The sequence below is a fragment of the Oenanthe melanoleuca genome, chromosome 2 (assembly GCF_029582105.1).
Source record: "Oenanthe melanoleuca isolate GR-GAL-2019-014 chromosome 2, OMel1.0, whole genome shotgun sequence".
Taxonomy (NCBI): Eukaryota; Metazoa; Chordata; class Aves; order Passeriformes; family Muscicapidae; genus Oenanthe; species Oenanthe melanoleuca.
Genome location: NC_079335.1, coordinates 22,527,712 through 22,548,301, shown reverse-complemented (window position 1 = coordinate 22,548,301; position 20,590 = coordinate 22,527,712). Strand labels below are relative to the sequence as shown.

General features: G+C 37.3%; 1 protein-coding gene across 1 annotated transcript in view; it reads left to right on the top strand.

The window, feature by feature from the left end:
- CPQ (carboxypeptidase Q) overlaps nt 1-20,590 on the top strand; it is a 147,555-nt gene that overhangs the window by 40,450 nt on the left and 86,515 nt on the right. Inside the window, exon 4 of the mRNA XM_056484106.1 lies at nt 12,834-13,041. Within this exon, the coding sequence (XP_056340081.1) occupies nt 12,834-13,041 (208 nt within the window). The remainder of the gene's footprint in view (nt 1-12,833; nt 13,042-20,590) is intronic.

Here is a 20,590-nt window from a genome sequence, read left to right as displayed (position 1 = left end):
TTTCCTCCTGTTCTGCCTTCCTTCCACTATGAATGCCAGTATACCCAGTTTTTTGCTGCTGTCTGAGGAATCTTTCTTCGTGTGACCCGTTCTGCTGTCCACAGAGGGGAAGCAGTGGCATGCTGAGTAGGCAGCAGCTTCCATCTGCTTTGCACCAGCTTGGAGAATGCACAAAGCATAAGGGCAGCAGGAAGCAGTCTGGTGATTGTAGAGATGCAACAGTAGTGATGTAGCATGACTGAAGAAATCAGGAAGTGCCATTGATTATTTGTGATTATTTTTCACTTACTGGGTTTGACTAGGAACAAGAATTAATCATAAGAAACATCTCAATGAGAGACTGTCCTAAAGCAATATCCTATGGCAGTATTGTCTCCTGTTCTACTAAGGAAGCAGGAAACAAGGAAAAAAAACTTATTTGGGGTCTAACAACAGAAAATAAGAGCAGTGCATGTTCTATAAGTCTCTGGGGAGCTTGTGGAAAGATCCTAGTTATGTTTTATAGCACTGTGTATGTTGTCTTGCTGCCCTTAGAGATATAAATTGGTGGTGTGCTGTGGGGTTTGTTCTGTACTTAGAGGCTTTCCCTCCAGGATGTCTGTAAATTTTGTTGACTGACAATTTGTTAATTTTTACTTTGCTTCCTATGTCCCCTTCAGGCCAACATGCCAGACTGAATTCTGCAGTGCAGTCTTTTTGCTCACTTTTGGGCAAAGCCTAGCTGTCAAAAAGAGACTTAGAAGAAGTCATTAGAAGAAATGGACCCTATGTTTTAGGAGATGATCATATTTACAGTGTGTTCTTGTTATTTGCACAGCAATTAAGGAGTCAAATTTCAGGTAACTTCATAACAGTGAGAAATCTGTAGATGTTTCAGTCCCAGTCTCTCTTTGGCTTTTACCAAACTTTTTTCCTCTTTTTGCTTTGGACTGCATAACTGGGGTTTTGTTGGTTTTTTTTTGTTTCCAGTAGATGGGGCCTAATGTGACATCTGCAATCTCTGTGTAATTTCATACACGTGGCATATTTGTATGTAATTAAATCACTAAAATGGTGATGAGACTAATAAGAGCTTTCTGTTCCTCCTCCTAGTTTTACTCCTCCTGTTCAGGTATATGTTCATGTAAATGTGAAGAGTTTCATCCCTTTAGTGTGCAGTGATACAAGCAATGTCCTGTAACTTGTAGAGGTAGATAGAAAGCTGGTAAAATCTTTCTTGATAGCCTCTATTATCTAGAAAGATGCTCTGAGGATAACAGCTCTATTCAAATCCTGGCTTCCTCACCATTAATGTCCCAAGACAAGTCTTTAGCAGTGTAGATTTTTCTCTTGTCTTCTGGACTTTCCCAACATTACTGAGTCATACATTATGCTGGGAGCTGGATGGCCACCCATATCACAGTTCACTCTGATCTTGTTTGAGTACCATGAGCACCCACTGTTTAGGTTTGGTAGTATCCTGCAGTTACAAAGTTTTATTCCACCTTTGTTTTACTGGTTCATGTATATAAAAAGTGTATAAAACTTCCAAGTTTTGGCTTTCATGTACTTGTCTATAAGGAATTACAGCTGTGCTTGCTGTGGGTTGAGCACCAGGAACTTCAGCAATTTCCCATGATTTCCTGTTTCTCCCTAATCAGTTCCATCTTTCTTCAGTGCTGCCAACCTCTTCTAAGTCAGTATGAGTTGTGGTGCCTATGAAAACCTGTTAGTAAGTTCAGGACCCTCTGACATTACTAGAATGTCTTTACCTATCAACTTCAGACTTGTTTTAATGTCCTCACAATATTCAGTTTTCTTGATTACACCAACAAGTGTCTCACTAGTATGTGGTGACCATATTTGTGGAGGATTGAAGGAAAACTTGACAACACAAAGGCAGATAATGATTACAGAGAGGGATCCAAGTAATACAGTGCCAGTGAACTTGTTTCTCAATCTGTGTATTTATTTTCAGCTGCTGATAAGATCTGAGAAGTATGTAGACTGTTATTTGGTTTCTCTGTACTTCTCCATGTTTCTTCTGTAAAAGTGCAGTAACTGTGGACTTTATCTGGAATGTTCATATCCAGAGCACATGAGCATTTGGCCCTGGGTGACTGGAAAAGATTAAATAGTCCCAGAATGTTTGTGCCAGAATGCTACAGAATTGGTGTTTGGGGTGTCCTAGCTTAATAGTTGTCCTTTTTCATTAAAAAAAAAAAAAAAGAAACAAGAAAAAAAAGAGAGAGAGAAAGAAAGAGTAAAGCCTATGTATTCTGGGATTACTTTTAAGGTACACAGCATCTCACTTTTTAAATTTTAGTCTAGGCAAAGCTGAAACAGCTTGTAGAGAGGTCTATTATATAGATACACCTGTCTATCCATTTTTTTCCATTTATTTTTCCATTACTTTCATGTTTTTCCAGTTCTTATTTCCTACTGAGTATTGTTTTTACTCCTGTTTTACTCAAGATACTTTTTCTGAATTTGTTTGCCATTATTCTTAATTTGATGATGTTACTAAAATTTATCTACATATTGCAAAACCATTTCAGCTTATATACTGAAGTTTTATTTAGGAAACATGTTGTGTCTGCTCTAAAGCCCCTGAAGTACCTTTTTACTCTTTCAAGGTTTACTGCTGATTTCCAAAAGTGAGCACAGGTTTTGCAGGGACTTTGGCTGGATTTATGTGCATGTATACAACATAAAAATTTATTTTGATATATAGCTTTTTACTTATGTAAAACAAACAAGCAACCAAATATAGGTGCTGATTTTAAAATATATTTGATTGCTAGTCAACTGTTAACAGAGTTAATTTCTCTGGTCAACACCCCAGGTGTGCAGAGGATTTGGAAATGCTAGTTCCTCATATTGTTTTGCCTTATTTCCTTAAACATGTGATGATGTTTATGGTTTATTCCAACATATTATGATTTCTCTTTACAAGAATGCTTGCACAGTTTTTCAGAAAGCAGGTGGCCACTTCTTTCTGCTGTTACTTCCACTTCCCACAGTCTTACTTGTGACTTGTCCATATGGTAGGGTATTTTTATGTTCTTTCATTAGATGTTGTCTTCCCATAGAATGGCCTCACTCTGCTGTGTTATCTTTACAACAGTATTTGTCAAACATTTAAGTATGATTAGCTAGACCTATTTGTATGATGGAACCCCTTGTTTATGGCACACAGATTTTGACTTGTGTGTTTAGGAAGTCAGAGTCAGTTGTTCCACAGCTGTTGTTTAGAATTGTTTTCTAGATGTAGGCTGGTGTTGATGACCAACAGTAATAATGGGCTCTTCCCTGTAGAAGCAATGTCTTGTGCCTCAGAAGTGTAACCATTTCAATTACTTTAATCCTTTTCTCCAGATTTGTTTTCCCCATCTAATTCAATCAATCACTTGCATTTCTCTTATTGTGTCCATCTTGTTGCATCAAATAGTAATGCTTTTGTGTTGCCTGCAGGGTATGGCTAAATGGTGAAAATCCTTCTCCATCTGGTTTATTAAATGGGAGGTGCCAGCTCCTGTCTCTGCTCTGCCAGTGATGCCAGCTTTGATTACTTGCCTGTTGTCCACTCCTTCAGGTGTCTTATACTTTCTCTCCTTTTATTTCCATATTTAGGACAATGGTACAAACCTAAAGCTGCAACTTTGTTCTCTTCCAACTTTGCCTTTTAAATCTGACTTTTGTTCAGTATTTATAGGTTATTTCCTTTAGCTGGTTAGGTGAGTAGAGTCTGTGACTTCTGCTAAACTGTTTCACCTTGCCTTTATTTCCTGGTCACTATCCACATTACTTTTGCCTTTGCTGTCTAATGTGTATACTGCAAATACCCAGTGAAACAGAGAGGGGTTGTCTTTTATATGCTTCTGTTTATATTATTATTATTATTATTATTATTATTATTATTATTATTAAGCAGGATTAAGCTTTGACTGTACTTCATGTCTTTTTAATCCATTGTGAATACAAAAGAAGAACCTTTCTTCTAAGAATAAAGAGCAGAAAGGAACCACATAATTTCTGACATATTTATATTTGTATTTCTTCACATTAATTTGTCTGTGACTGTGAAGCACACAAAAATACCTCAACAAGAAATATTAAAACTATTAAAACTGAAAAATCCAGGTTGATTCTAGACATTTGTGAACAAAACAAGAACAAAAGGATACATTTGTCAGACAAGGGAGAGTAATCATGTGAATCAATTGAATCCAGGGGTTCTGAAGTTCCATTCATCACTCTGCCTTGTGCCCCTGTGGGATCTTGAGCAGGTCACAGTATTACCTCTGTCTCCCTGTTTACAAGCAATATTAACATTTCTTGAATGTTAATTTAGGATAGCATTTGTACATTGTTTACTTTAAAGAAGACAGCATTAAAAGTCAGCCCTTCTAGACTGTGTTTAAGTAGTCCAGAATAGATTCCACAACAGTGTGCATGTGCCAAAACCAAGTGATGGTTGTATCACCACGGAACAGTGAGTGACTGCTGCTGATAAATAATCCATTATATAACCATGGGTGTTTTTTAGGTTGAATTCTGCTAGATTGAGATTCAGATCTGTGGAAAGGCTGTGGTGGGAGGTGGATGACACATTATAGAGTTCATTATGTAGGAATATAGTATTTTCAAATGTAAATGTTTAAAAATAATTTGTTGATGGTAATTCAAAGGATTTGAGTTCAATTCAGTATTAACTTACCATGATAGAGTTAAACCCCTGAAAAGAGCATGAAGGAGATGGAATTTCAAAAAAGTAAAAGGGTTTTTCTTAGTAACAGTTTTATATCATCAAAAGCAACATGAACATTAGAAATCAGGTTCTGGGATTCAAATGTGATTTTGCCAAAAATCTGAGTTTTGGAAAGAGGAGATAAGGAGGTTTTAGTTGTACTGTAATCTGTGTATTGCTTGCACCTCTGCAGGAAGCACTTTGTGATCCTTCTTTGAGGACAGTTTTTGTCTCTGAGTGTCTCTATCTGCAGTGTCTATAGAAGAAAAGAACAATATTTAGGGCTCCCAGTTTTGAGAAGGCTGCAGTTGGTGTTGGGGGGACACTGGAGTGCAAGAAATTATGTGAAGGGACTGGGCAACTTGAGTACATGCTCTGTATCTCCATAAAGGGCATTAGAGGTATGTAGGTTTGTGCTCAAGCTCAAAGACTTTGAGAAGGGACTCAACACTGTCCACATGTAGCCAGAATCCTGGGCAGTTGAGCTCATCTGAGAAACCATCCGAGGCTGTAACACCACAAAACTAAAGGGGTTTTTTCCCCCTGTTCTTTTACTTAGTTTATATTGCTGACAATCTAAAAGTGCTGCAGTGTCTGAGAGAATGCTAATATTTCAGTCCTGCCAGAAATGCAATGTGAATAGGCAGACCCATGAGAAAATGTTAGCAGAGCTACTTGGAATAATAAGTGCAGCTGCAACTTATGTTTTTAGAAGTGTAACTGTTTTTCAGTGTCTAAAATTAGTTTTCAGTCATGCAAATCTTTGTATGGTACTTCTGAGTGACAGTCAGTGATGGATTCCTTTAACCCTTCCCTTACTGAGTGGTATTTTTTTATTCCTTCACTATTTTGATTTTACCTAATGGAGTGGCTTCACAGTTAGTGAGAGGATGCCAGAATCCAGGCAAGTGCAATAGGATGACAAGGAATTGGATAACACCAGTGGAAAACATTAGACTTTTAGGTGATGCTTGTCTGTGGAAGTTTCCTGAGAAAGGAATGGAGAATTCCATTCAGTTTTCTAGGATCTCCCACATAAGGTGTCTGAAGCTTTTAGTTTTGTTTAGTTTTAGTCCAGATATATTTGTGGCAGAAATTTTAGCCACAAATGCTATTATTTCCAGCTCCACATTAGTTTTTCAGGCTATTACAAAGTTTAACAGGGAGAAGAGCTTGTGAGCTGGACAATCTAATTGTCATGGTTTCATAAGGGTGGTCTTAGACATGTCTATTTCCCCCAAATGTTTGATAAATCATAAACTTCCAAGGACAAGTTCTTTTAGCAGTGTTTTTGCAGCAAAGCTACTCAACAGTTTCATAGCTCTGGCAGCAAAACGTGCTACTGTGTGATTTACAGTGTATCCTGGGTCACATCAGCCATCAGTTCTTCATTGCAGGTGAACAGTTCAGTGGTTAGATGAGGGATCAAGTACTGTCTCCTTAAAACAGGAGTTTTGTTAATACTGGTATTAATCAGTGTATAGGCTACATCACAAGATTCACCTGCAGGTCAGTGAAATTAGCTTCACACAGATGAAATTATTAAAAGCTCACTTTGAGAGCTGAGTGTACAAAGGCTTTGCAAACTGCAGGTGATCTTTGGGCTGCACTTACAGAACAATTGCTTTGATAAATAGTTATGAACTGCACACATTTGGGGTTGTTCTATAGAATTCAGTATCTGTTAATAGACAAGTTAGATTTGAAACAAGTACAATTTCCAGTGAATAGTTTAAGTAACTTCTGCTTACACAGAAATGTAGTATAGAATATTTTAGAGGAAGAAATTTTAGCTTGACAGCTGCAAGTAATTCAGCCTGTGTATATTAGCTTGTAAAACACAGTTCTGCTTCTAAAAAATGTATTATGCACTTCTTTCTAAGTAGGTGTAGTTTTTTCAAGACTTTCTGTTTATAATATTCATGAAGTTATATACATGGTCTCAGTGTTAACAATCATTCACAATCAGGAAGATCATTTTCTTGCACAGTGTACTTTGAGGGGTGGGGGAATAATAATACTTAGTACCTGAACATTGGGAAGAAAATTCCAACTTTTTATTCTGTTACTGTCTTGCAGTGTTGCACTAAGTGATGCTCAGTGTTTTCCTGTATTGAGCCCTAAGGCTGAATTGCCAGGGCTGACTCATGTTTCTGGTGTGTATATATATGCCTGTGTGTGAGAGCACTTGACCCTCTCTGCTGCTCCCTATCTCTAATGAATCAAAGACTTGGGAGGACTGATATAAGCCCTAATGCCTCCTCATACCTATTTGTGCTTGATGATTTTGATATTAAAGTTAATTATAATAATGAAAAACATCATTAAATGGAGATGATATGAAGAGCATGTCAGCATTTTATACAGCTAGCTCCTAGTTTGCTTTTGTATTACTAGCCTTGTGATGCTTCTTTGTCTGATTTGCTGCTTTCCAAATAAAGAAAATGAGGGGGGTTTGTTGTTTTGGGGTTGGTTTATTTTTTGTTTGTTTGGATTTATTTATATCCTTCCTGTGGATATAAAATATAACATCTGTTCTCAGTGTGGTTTTTTGAATTTGTTCTCTGTGCACATTGGTCTCTGGTGTTAGAGGGGGTCATTGAAGATATAAATAAGACTTGTGCTCGAGGCTGGCAAGCTAGGAATTCAACAAAAAAAAATTGGAAACAAAGCCTATGAAGCCAGGATGCTTGCAGCTGCTGGCAGTGGTTAGCCAGTGGTGTTCACTCCAGGAGCCCTCTCCTAAAGTACCTATTGTAGTGCACAGCAGGCAGCTGCATTCTCACAAGGCAGGGATGTAAATGCTGAAGGACAGAGCTTGGTGATTCGTACTGAGCAGAAGGCCAGACAGGTGTATAACTTAAATAGTTCCCTCAAGATGTCAGCTGCTGGGGAGTCATCCTCATATCTGTAAGACCCAGCAAGTTTCTTCCAGTTGAAGAGCAGCTGATGCAAACTTTCATTTTCTACAGATTCTTGGAAAGCTGTTCTACTTTCCCAGGAGTTGGATAGTCCCAGGGCAGAATTTATCAAACTTTATTTGATCATTTTGCTATTCAGAGTTATTTTCTGCTTCTTGTTTGGCAAACCATATTTAATCCATGCTATTTGTTAAAAATTCTGTACTTATTGGAGAATTCTCTTGGTCCTTGTGTTACTGAATATTATAGTGAAATAAAAACATATATGTGTAAATTACATTCTGTAACATAGGACATATGTAATTATGACAAAGCTATTATGCTTTTTTGGTAAAGCCTAATTTTATTGAGTGCCTAGCAATCACTAAATGCAGTTTTCTAAATGTTAATTCAAGTGGAGACCATGTGGTAACAGAATGTGTTCTTCTTCAAAGGGAATTTTCCTTAGTAAGGCTGGTAGCTTCTGGCGCCTTTCTTACACGCCATTACACTTGTGCTGATGATGCACCTGTTAAGGATTGGTGCAAAGAAATCTGGAAGAGACACTGTGTGGCTGGATTCCAGATATTCTAATCTCTGTAAAAGACTACTATTTTATTTATACTATTTAATTAATTAATACTGTTTAATTCCATATTTGTATAGTATTTTTACTCCGCAGTTTCTTAAAATTTTCTATGTGTATTCCTATTTGGTTTTGAATTTGACAGTCTTGATATCTTTTCAGCTTACTGTAAACTAACAAATCAAATCCCACAAAGACAATATAAGAAGCAAGCAAAGTAAGTGAATCTTGGGACAAATGATGACAGAAACACAAAATCAGGCTGAATTTATTTCTTTTATATTTTGCCAAGTGGTTGTAAATGGGGAATAGTCTTGATTTTATTTTTATAGACCTAATTCTTCTGAGAAGATTAACAATACTTTTGACATTTTGACTAATTGCAATTACAGTTGGCCTCTCTATCCAGATAATAGTGAGAATCTTGGAAGAACATACACAGTTGGAGTGCACACAAGGGCAGCTTTTGTTTTGTGAGGAGTTTATGGTGCTGGAAAAGAGGATTTACTTGCATGGAGTTCAGGCTTTGCCATGGTGCTTGTGATGCAGAGAAAGTTACAGGAGTGAGGCACTCATGAATAGCTACTCTCCATAGGTAACTGTGAGGGCAAGAGGTGTAGTTCTTCTGTTTTGCTACATCATGTACATACATGTTCCATCACCCCCTTTAAAGTGTAAAGCTTTGTATGTCATGAGAGGATTTTCTGTGATATGTAGAATATACAAGTGAAAAAGCAAAAGCAAAGTATGTGGAAGATGTGAGCCTGTTACTGAGTTAAGGCTGTGATCTTGCTGTGAGTATAGCTAGTGATTAATGTAGTCATGGTTCTATTCAGAAATGCATTTTATTATTTAAGTCAATGATAACAAACTAGCTGATTTGATATAAATTTCTAGTTTACATGTGGTTCATATAGTGAATTTTGCATGGGTCCTGTTGAAAATAGGTGGTTACATATTAATTACTCTTGCAATGTGTTTGTTTGAATGAGCAAACTTAGACAACACTGGCAATACTTAGACAACATTGATTTTGTATTTCCCAACTCTAAATTGCTTTCTGAGGTTGATATGAGGAATGGTGCATTGGGGGTATGTGTATACAAATTATGGCTGAAATAAATCTTTCTAAGCTTTTGTATAATCAAGTTTTGATTGGTTGGGTTTTTTTTTTCCTTTTAGCTGTGTTAGAGTTCCTGTAATGTCATGCTTACTTTTCCCTTTAGGAGATTGCTATCGGTTCCCAAGGCTTCAACTTGAGATCTGTTTTCCATCAGAGCATCCAGTTTAGCTTGAAGCACTGGTTCTTACACAGTTTATTTCACCCTGGGCATTTTAGCTTATCTTAGAGATAAGGGTTGGAAGTGCAGGAGCAAAGTAATGGAGCATGGAGTAGCTGCAAGCCACCACAGTAAGGAGAGTTAGAACTGACCTGACACCAGCAGCACATCTTTTCATCCACATTTTTTAGTTTCTTTTATTTACTCAGAAGAGAAACTAACTAGCTGTTTTTTCTGTTTTTTATCCTCCCTTTACATTTTTGTGTAAGATACAAGCCACATCTGTTTCTTACTAGTCATTTGACATGTACTTTTAACAGGGAGAAAATGTGGGGGTTTTTTTGAGTCTTTTCTGTGCTTTTATTCATGCCATGACACTTCTCTTAAAATTTTCCAAGACGTGAAATCTAGGGGTTTATCAAAAGCAAAACTCAACCACTTTATTTATTTGAATTTTGTCAGCTGTTGAACAAGAATGTAAGGACCAAATGACTATGAGTTTGTAGTAACATTAATATGTTTTCAATTAATAGTTTAAATATGGATGCAAGGTGATTCAGTAGATCTAAAATCAAAACAGGTGCTTTTGTTAAGTAAATAAAAATAATGGAAAAACTACTTACCATCTCTTCTGACTCTTCAAACTATGGTACTGGACTGGAGGTATCATATATCAAATAGCCTAATTACTCTTAAGTTTTGTAGAATTAATTTAAGGTTTGTTGGATAACAGCATTTTCAGAGAGTGTATGTTTGAAGCAGATGCTAACATCACTCCCAGGTGTTAGTGGGAAATGCCAGAGGTGCACCTTGCTTACCTGTAAGTACCCATGTTGTAAAGTTGAATGCTGATTCAGAGTCAGGGTTCTTTGTGATCTCTATAGCTGGTTTTATGTGATGCTTTCCTTTCATTTCCTTTTCAAGGTGCAAGGGATGCAAGAGAGTCTAATTTTTTTAAAAAACAAGATCCTTCTTCTTTTGAAATAATAGTCCCAAAATCATGTTTGTTCAGACTCAATGAAAAAAATCTTTCTTGTCATCTCCCCTGCTCCCCCTACCCAAAAAAATTCCTTTATCCTGATTTTCCCAAACTACATCCTGTTTGTCCTGTTGTGAGCCAAACTCAGGAATGTCTCTCCATCTGTTACACAGAGTCTGCTAGTAATTTCTGTTCTGTTAGCTCTTGCTCAGGTCTTGCCATATGGTCAGTAGCCTTTCCAGTTCTTGGTTATCTCTGCATAAAAGGCACTTAATTTGCTTTACTTTTTAATGTACTCTTTGTCACTTTCTTAAACAATTTATTATGCAGATTATATACTTAACCCATGGCATGTTTTGCATGCATCAGGTGAATCCCAGGATGTTTAATGTCTGCCACAAATGTTTTCTGTGTGAGTTCATCCTGTAGCATTAGGAATCTACAGTTTTGTGGTATTGCTTTGTGTCTTCCTACTGGTCATGCTTAGGGTCCATTTCCCTTTTTCTAGAAATAATTTGGGCATCCAGTCCTGTCAGGTTCTGCTGTCATCTAAGCTCTGCCTGCCCGTGTCTGTATGGTTTAATTTGGATAGTAAGGTTTACCTTTGTGATCTTAGCAGAGTAGTAGTTTGAGCATACAAATGGCACTTCCAGGTAACTTCAGGGTTTATTTTTTGGTCTAGCTGGGTAAATTCTGTGCCTGTAAATGTTCATTCACTTGAGGTGAGTAAGCATGTGTGGATCATAGTGAGTTGTCAGAAGCCTTATCCACAGTGGTGATGGAACATCAGGATGGAGCATCTGCAAGAAATGTGCTTGCTGCCTAAACTGGAGAAAAAAATATAGTTTTAGGGGTTTCTTTTGTTGAGTGTCTGAGAAATAACAAGGACCTTGAAATCTGTGATAAAACTTGAATTACTGCAATTCAGCATAAACACGGTGTTAGCACTAAGATCCAAACTTGCCAGGAGATACAGGGAAAAGCATTCATTTAAAATTACCAGAAACAAACAGTTTCTGCTCAGTTGTTGAATGTGGAGTTCGGGCTTTTTTAACATTACTACATGAAATTGTCCCTTTTTTTTTTTTTTTTTTTTTTTTCAGTCTGTTTATTTTACATTGTTTGGAAAATCTCTTGGTTAGCATGCTGGATTTATCCCCAAACACTCAAAGAAATATTAAACATATGCAGCAAGTTATCACAGTTTAGAAGTGGGGATGAGGGGTGCCTTTTTTTCTGACAAAAAAAAAAAAAAAAGTAAAGAGAAAAAAGGATCTGAACTTAGAAGTCTTCATGAGATTATCCCACTTGGGGAGTATTACATGGCACCGGAGATTCCAAGTTTCAGGTTAAATGTTATTTCAGAGGTGAGCCATGGGTCACCTGACCTGTAAAGCTGATGGGACGAGACACTGGCCTTTGATTGGGGTTCAGCTGTAAACAACTGGGAGCAATAATATCCTGAACTGCTGTCGTCTAATGGACAGATCTGTCTATATACTCTGAAGAAGCTCCTGTAAGACACCTGTAACTGATTTTAGTATTTCCAAGTGAAATAAATACGTATCACTTTATGTTGTTGATTGCAATATGACTTGTTATTGTTGAGAAGGATTTATTTTTCTAAATAAATAGAACTGAATTATGTCTCCCATTTTACCTAATCTATAACATTCCAAAGTAGATTTCTCCTTTCTTCCTCGACATACCTCCTCCAGGAATTAAATGGGTTTTTTTTCCAGTTTAGAAGACTTAAAAATAACCTCATTTAATTTTTTTGTTTGTTTAAATGTATAAAAATATGTGTGTGCTGCTATGAGAATGCTCACAGGTGAAGATTTTCATGCACTGTGCATAGTTCTGGCAACTAGTTTTGGGTGGCCTGCTGGAGCAGGGGGCTTGGTCCAGATGATCTCCAGAGGTTCCTGCCAACATAATCTGTTACAATTCTGTTATTTGGAAAATAGCATTAAAATGTAATAGCAAATTTTAATTTTGTTACTTGTCACAGGAAAAAAAAATTCACTTCTGGCAACCTGTTCATTTAGACTTTTCATTGCTTTTCTTTCTGGTAAAGCAGTGAATAGAGTGTGATATCAAAGCATGGCAATGACCTAAGTGGAGCTGACAGTGAATAGATTTCTAGACATATATAACAGTAATAGATATTTTGACTAGTGTAAAAATACTTTATGTGTTTTGTCAAAGGGTTTATAAAAAATTCTTGCTGTGTCCCTTTTGAGAGTATGGTGGGGATGGTCGTGAAAGTATTTCTTTTAATAATTCTATGGAAATGCTAAAAAAACTACAGAGCTCAGTTTTTAAAACTGTGGTTTATTGTTTTTTTATTTTTTAACAGTCCACATACTGGGGAGCAGAGTTACCAGCCTGATGTACCCCAAATTCCCACTGCTTGCATCTCTGTGGAAGATGCTGAAATGATGTCACGGATGTCTCTCCGCGGCACTAAGATTGTTGTGCACCTGAGGATGGGAGCTAAGACTTATCCAGACTCTCTGTCCTTTAACACTGTGGCAGAGATAGTTGGAAGCAAGTACCCAGAGCAGGTGGGTGAAAATATACAAAAAACTCCTCATTTTTTCTTTAAAAATATAGAAAAAACAAACAAAAAAACCAGCCCTTTTGAAGAAATCCCTAAAACAAGTAACTTTTATTCACATGCTCTTCTATATTTTGGTCATCTTAGTTTTTCAGTCTTTTTCAGGTAACAGGTGTCATGGCTATGTTTAGCAGGTGTTGTATGTATGTTTGGAATAAACTGTCTGCAGCACAAATTCTGTTTGAACATTACGTAATTCTACATTATTGACTTCCATTTATAAGACTTTTCTTCCTGCTTTCTCTTTTCTTCCAACTTCTTAGTTAAAAATCATACAAACCAAACTCATGGTGCTGAAGGATTTGTGCCTGCTACAGAGTCTTCTGGGTCAGCTTACAGCATAGAATTGCTTTTCTGGCAGTGCATTTTATTGTGAAAATGTTGATGCAGCCTCAATTATAGCAGCACTAGAAATTGCTGCTGGAGCACCTAGTGAGCCACAATGCTTTTTAAAACACTGTACTTTTATGGCTTCAGTGGAGAAGAAGGATGACAATCTTTGACCTTTAAACCAGGCAAGAGATTTTATCTATTCAAAAGATTTTCTTTTCTGAGATGGCAGTTCAGTAGCTCTGGCTTGTGGTATCTACAGATCCTCAGTGCTGGCATGAATGTACAATTTCAGCAGCTTGATCACTGGGCAGGGAAGGAGTAACTGCCCTGATGGTTGATTGGTTTACATAACATCACCTGTGAGTCTTGCTTCATGAAACACATATTTACCATGTTAAATGTTCCAACTTTCTAATTAGGGTGCATTTAATTTAATTTTATGTCATCTGCATTTTAAATGATGTTTCTAACCAGTTAATAGGATATCTTTCCTGAATTATGTTTGATGTATTTTGAAATTTGACATTTCAATTCAGGTTATGAAGTGTTCAAATTTAGACTTGAAAAATATGTTAAGGTGCTTGCCTGGACTTGATTCTCTCTTTGCTGTCCTGCTCTATTTCTTTAAGTAATGAAGTGGATTGGGGTCTCTCCACTACTTCCACTGACAAGCTAATTTTTTTTAAACACAGGGTAAACACAGGTTTATTTACAAGCCCCCTGCTGATGATAATGGGAGTGGTAATAGACACATTTTGAAAATGTAAGCAAGAAACAGAAAAATAAAACCAGTGAATGTTTAGGTTTTTTTTTTACTCAGTTCCTTTTGGAGCCTTAACGGGTGCTTCACCATACTCATTCCACTGCATTATTCTGGTAAAAATGGGGCTCATCTCACTATTTAGGTAATAAAATACATTGTAGATGCAAACTCTTACAATGCCAAAGTATTTCAAAATGCAGTGCAAATCCAGGGGAACAGAAAGGTGTCATTTCTACAGGCCAGAATTTCAGTTTAAGTTTCGAATTGAAACAAACCCAAATCTGGATCTCTGAACTCTTGAGTGAGAAATCAACAGTGGGTGGTATTGCTCTTACAGAGGTCTAAAGCAAAACAGTTTAAAATTAGGTTGAAACCTGTGAAACATAACTGGTCACAGGTATTGCAGCAAATTATAACTTAACCCTGGAGCTTAGTTGAAAGTGAGGGTTGCTGTAGGACACTGAAGAAAGTGTGTGAAGTCTGGTGAAAAGTGATTCAGCTCAAGATGTAACTACACATTTAGGTATACTTGTGTTCATCTATATATTGACCAGAATTTAATATACAGCTTGATTTAGACATAATTCATTAACTCCTTCCATGAGATTTTAACATATTTATTAAAAATAATAACCATGAACTGAAATAAGATTTTTCTGACAAGTTTATGTTACAAGCAATAATAATAATTATTATTAAAATATATAAAAGTAGAAAATAATTTTTTTCTTACCTCTTAGGATTTTTGGGGGCATTCTTTTTTGTTTTGCTTTGCTGTTTTTGTTTTTGTTATTTTTAATTTGACCACTTTTGCAGCATATCAAGTTCTGTTGCTCCTTTTTCAATCATTTTTCAAAGTGTTTTATGTGGATTCTTGCATACAGCAATTGGAGTTTAGGGGGTAAAATGTTAAGGAAAACAGAAAAATAGTAGTTGACATATTTTTTACGTGTTTTCCTAAAGGTTTGCTGTATTTTAGACTTAGCATTCTGAAAGTCATTGCCACTGCAAGAAATGTTGGAAGCATCAAAATAGATACTCAGAATTGTTTGAGTGGTGAACCTTATTTTAAGCACCTATGCTTAAGTTGAACAAATTTGCATTTCCAAGTAACCTAAAGCAGTAAAAGAAATGTTATTACTGCTCTGTGTAGCATCAAGGTCTCAGGGGTGCATTGATCTTCAGAGGTGATGATGTGACATGAGCACAGATTTCCTGTGTCTTTTGAGTCATCTCTCTACCCAGTGTGCAAGTACTTCTGAGAAATTAACCCACTGATGCTTCAGGTTTCCTTCCTGCTTTGTCCTTTCTGTTTGCCAGTAGGCAGTAAGCAAATATTCCAGCTAGAAAAAAATGGTTGGTGAAACCTACTGCAAGCTGCAGCTTTGCAGTATCAAGTTTTCAGGTGGTGTAGAAGGCATCTGAACAGAAAAAGGAAATGGATTTTGTCATGCTGTCAGTGAAGTTCAGTGTCTCACCAATGTCTCTGTTCTGTTTATAACTGTATTATTCATTCTAAGTTAGGAAGGGACTGTTCACCCCAGACAAGACTCTTCCTATGTCAGAGCAGGTGTGATTGTGGGTTCTTGGAGCAGAGACATCCACCCTGCTCATGAGAGCTGAGGTCCTTGTCTAGTGCCTGCTGAGGCCTGATTAACCTGTGGGTGCCCAAAGGAGCTGAGCCTGTGCCTATAAAATAATGAATTCAAGATCCACCTCTTCTTCATATAAACAAATGGGAGACAGTGGGACCAAACATGCTATGACTTGATGCCCTGGCAACCTTTCTGAGCTTGGGATCACATTCTCACAGTGCTTAGGACAGCAGTGAGAGCAGAAAACCTGTGGGCTGTGGGACTTAACATATTTAAACCTGTATGACTGCTGACAATTGAGCCAAAGAGTTTGGGAAATGACAAAGGTATGGTAGCAGAACCTGCTGAGATCCAGGCTACTGCAGGTTGGAGACATTTGCAGGCCTTTCCTGACTTTTATCTTGGAGGAGTATTTGAGCACTCTGTTCCTCCTAGGCCAATGCTGTTAGCATCCTTTTGTGCTGTATTGTGTGTTGGTGAGATGTTTTATTTAAACTTTGTAAGCTAACACTGGAGACTGACTAACCAAGAAATTCACAAGTTAACTAATGTGGTTTTCATTTGAAATTCAGGCAGAGCTGGCAGTAAAACATGTTTGTCTTCTCATTTTAATACAGATGTAACATGATTGGTCTTAAAGTGCTGCAGCAACTGTTCCCATCTCTGGGGAAAATCTATAAATAGCAGCTGTTTGTTGTTAATCTGGCTTCAATGTACCTAATGTGCCAAACATGGAACCACAAAATATGTGATTAACTGAAAAGGTATAAAAGTTATAACTCTTCTACAGTCTTGACTTTCAGTGTCCTTTCATACTGTGTGTTTCTTGGTGTGCAGCACTGTTTTACTTATCCTACTAAGTGATGGAAAAACTGTTTCCTAAGTGCCCTACAAAGTACATAAACTTAATGGTCGCTCATTATTCTGTGATCCAGGATAAATACTTTAGAGCAGAAACAGAGGAGCTTATTAGTTGCCCTTTCAGAATCCTGGAGAGCTGTTCCAGGAATTGACTCTACAAAGCTTTTTGGCCTCCTTTTTTTTATGGAATGCCATATCTACAGTATGTACCATTTGAAAAGTCTCCATTTTGAACACCAAGGACATGAAAGACCATTGAAGAATGTACTACAGCTTAAAGCCAAGTTTGAGCAGTTATTTGAAAGTAGCAGTCCAAGGGATGACCTGAGAAACAGAGATGCTAAGGCAGTGGCATATTGTGATTATTTTTAGCAATCCGTGATTGAAGTAACAGAACCTGTTCTGCAAAGGGCATAGATGCTTATTTACTTTTTCATTCTTCTTTCCTTCCCAGTTTCAAAGATCAGCCCTGTCTCAGATTTTGTGATCCTGGGCCAAGATCCAGGGAACAAGAGAACATGAAAATTGTCCAGGCTTCTGAGCCTGTTAGGCATTCATGCACATAACGGAAGAAATAATTTGTAGACCAAAAATTCACCCCAACCTCAAGAAAAAAAATCACCACAAAACAACCAGACTTTACTGAAGATGTGTGATACTCAGTGCAGTGTTGTTTTATGGCCTGGCATCAATTCTACATATGTTAACAAAATGTCTATCCATTAGCTCTTTGATGTGGCTTCCAGATATCCCTATGCTCAAAGTAAATCATGCATACAATAGAGCTTTGAGGAGAAATGTTTTAAGAGCCTGATGCCATCATGTTATGGCTCCATTATCACATTTTCTCCATGTGGATTGTTTTGCTATTCATTCCAAAATGTTGAAGGGTTTCAAATACAAATCTGTGAGGCTCTCTCCTGTGACTGTAAGTTGATACCTGTTGCTGCTACAATATAAGTGAATTTAAAAGAATTAGAAGATCGTTATTGAGATTTGGTTTTGAAGGTTTTGAGAGTGCCAGCCCATTACTTCATGAGAGTGAACTGATGGGCAAGAGAAGTAGAAAAAGAAATGGTAAAAAAGAAATAAGAGAAAGGGTGAAGAAAGAATATTGGCATTGTTAGGAAATGTATTTTCTTTGAAATATTTTGTTGATATTTGCTGAAATAAGTAGTACCTCTGGGTGTGTTTGTTTTATTAATAACTGGCTTTTGTACTATTAAGTGGAGGCTATCTTTTATCCTGTGCCTTGTGGGAGGGGAAATATTGCTGTCATTTGTTGTAAAACAGAGGTCTTACCATGATGAAAACAGTCAAATTAATATGAAACTAATATGGAGGAAATATTTTCTTTGTAGCATGATAATTTATTTTTTCTTTGTTTGTTTATTTATTTATTTATTTATTTAAACTACCAGAAGACCTATCAGATTTTAAGGCTAAAGTGTATGCTGAATTTTGTGGTGTAAAGGCAAATATTCTAAAACTTGATTCGCCTTTTTAAAAACCAAGAGCTGCCTGAAAGCATTTAATCTTACTAGGGACAATTTGGCAGTAGCTTACCTTCTAAATGGCCATTGCACCCTAATGTAATAATGTTTTTAGAAACTTCAGTATCTGGGTATGCATAGCTACAACTTAAATTTCATTTGTAAATATGGGGTTGATGTTCCTTAGTGGCAACAGTTGAAAAACATTGTCCTACTTACATCTGAGTGTGGAACAAGTGAATGTTTATCTGTGGAAGAAAGATTCAAAACTACTTAGATATTTTCAAAAATTGTTTTCCTGATACAATTTTTCTTGAAGGAATCAGTTCAGGTTCACTAGTGTGATCTTTATGAAGTTAATGTACTTTACAAATAACCAGACTTTGTCTATAAGTGGGCAGGAGAGTGGGGGCAATGTGGCAGCAGGTCAGGGTGGTAGCAGTCTCTGCTGATCTTGAAGACACCTGAAGCTGCTCTGTGTCCCAGCTTGGTGATACCAGAGGACTGAGGGATGTGCTCCACTAGGTCTGGACAAACCAGCAACTCTTTGAAAGGGTTCTCCTCTTGCCAGCTGAGGGACAGCAACTGTATATAAACCATTGCAATAGGAAGGAAAAATATATTAGTTTTAGTGACCACCAGTGCCTGCTCCACAGGGAGCAGCACCTTCTTAGAGTCTCAACCCACTTTCATGACAACTGGCAATGTCCTAGATCACTGCAGCACCAGGGTGACATGACAAGGGATGAGGATGTCTAGGTGGCCTTCCTCTCTAGGGTCAAGTGGAGCTTGGAAGAATTTAATGATGCTGTCACCCTGCTATATATGTTCTATTTTTATTGTCATGATGTAAGTCTAGCCAGTGAGCTTCCTGCCTTCCACCTGAGTATGGTCATAGATATCACCTGTACATGACAGCAGGCTGCCTATTCTGGCCTCTTTCTTTATTTGAATCTAGACTGGTTTCTGCCCAAAGCTACTTGCTGGACCTTTGCTCCAGGCAATACTCTTCAGTATGTTTGGTTGTGTTTTAAATCCTTTACATCCTAAACTGTAACCAACTAAATACTGAGACTAGAAATTAAATATTTGAAGTGCTTATTCTGTTGGTCAGCAAATTCATCAGAGCATGCAGTATTTTAGTCCTTTTGATGGTGTAAGTATAAGCAGTTATGCTATAATATTTTTTCTTTCCATCCAGTCTTTTGTCTCTACTCCCACACAGCAGTTTAAAGAATTACTGTGGGATTTTATTTCAGTAGTAATTTACAAATACACATAGGATTTACAAATGGTTATGAAAGCTCTTTTCCTCCACACTGTAAAACTTATCTTCTAAAATTACTGCATCTTTCTTGTATGCTGATATGCAAGAATATCTAAGGGATAGTCCTGGGTTTGGCAGATGTAAACTTGCCTGAGGCATGAAGTAAGAAACACCACAATATTGAGGAGAAAGGAGGAAAGAAACAATATTTTTCTTTTCATTATGAATAAGTAGGTGCCAGAAAGACCAGTGCCAAATGTCAAGGATTAGTCTCAAAACAACTGTTCTCTACAGGGGTTGTCAAATACCTGTACTTCTATGTTTGTATTTGTTAGCTGCAAACTATATGCTTAACCTTGTAGAGCAGGAGGAGGACTACCAAGACCTCATGTACTCATGAATGCCATGCTGAAAAAGTACATATTATCCATACAAGTCTAATGGAAAACTGCTTGTCTGAGAGTATGTGGGCTGGATATGGAAGGCTGTTCAACAGAGATTCAGAAACTCCCACCTGCAGGACCAAGGTGGAAAATCTGACTGTGAGATTTTTTTACTTAGTGGACTGAGCTAACATTGTTGATGGAATGAAAGGAGAAGTACTAAAAGAAGTGAAATGTAAAATGATCAGGTTGGGGCTGAGGTGAAAGGGGGAAAACTTGGTCTGCTAATCACACTGAGATATCGACAGCAGAGTTGTTACTCTAAGAATTGTGTGATTGCAGCAATGAGGTGGTTACTCAAGATGTAGTGGAGTAAGTAGCAGAATTCATAGTTTTGGTGGGCAGAGAGAGCTGGTGAAACATGGAACCAGCTCCTGAATTGTGGGTAGACTTGTAGGATTTTAGGCTACATTGCTACTTTGTGAGATGTGGGAGTGGGAAGGCATGGTGTCAACAGTAAGCTGACACAGTTGGTGTGGTCTTTAATGGAATTGTTCTCAAGACCTTGGTTTACTAACAAAGTACATGCTTAAAATTTTAATGCCACTTGTTCTTTTTAAAATACCACTGTTGTGTAGTTTATACTTTGGTCTAGAAGAAGGCCCCCAGGTTTCTAAGACCTTAAGGGTCTTGAAGTTTTCTACTCTAGCTTTATTGTAAATATAGTTGCAATGGTGCAAATGTATTTACTATGGTTTGGCAAAGCAAAATACCCTTCAGACAGTAAAATCTGTCTGAAAT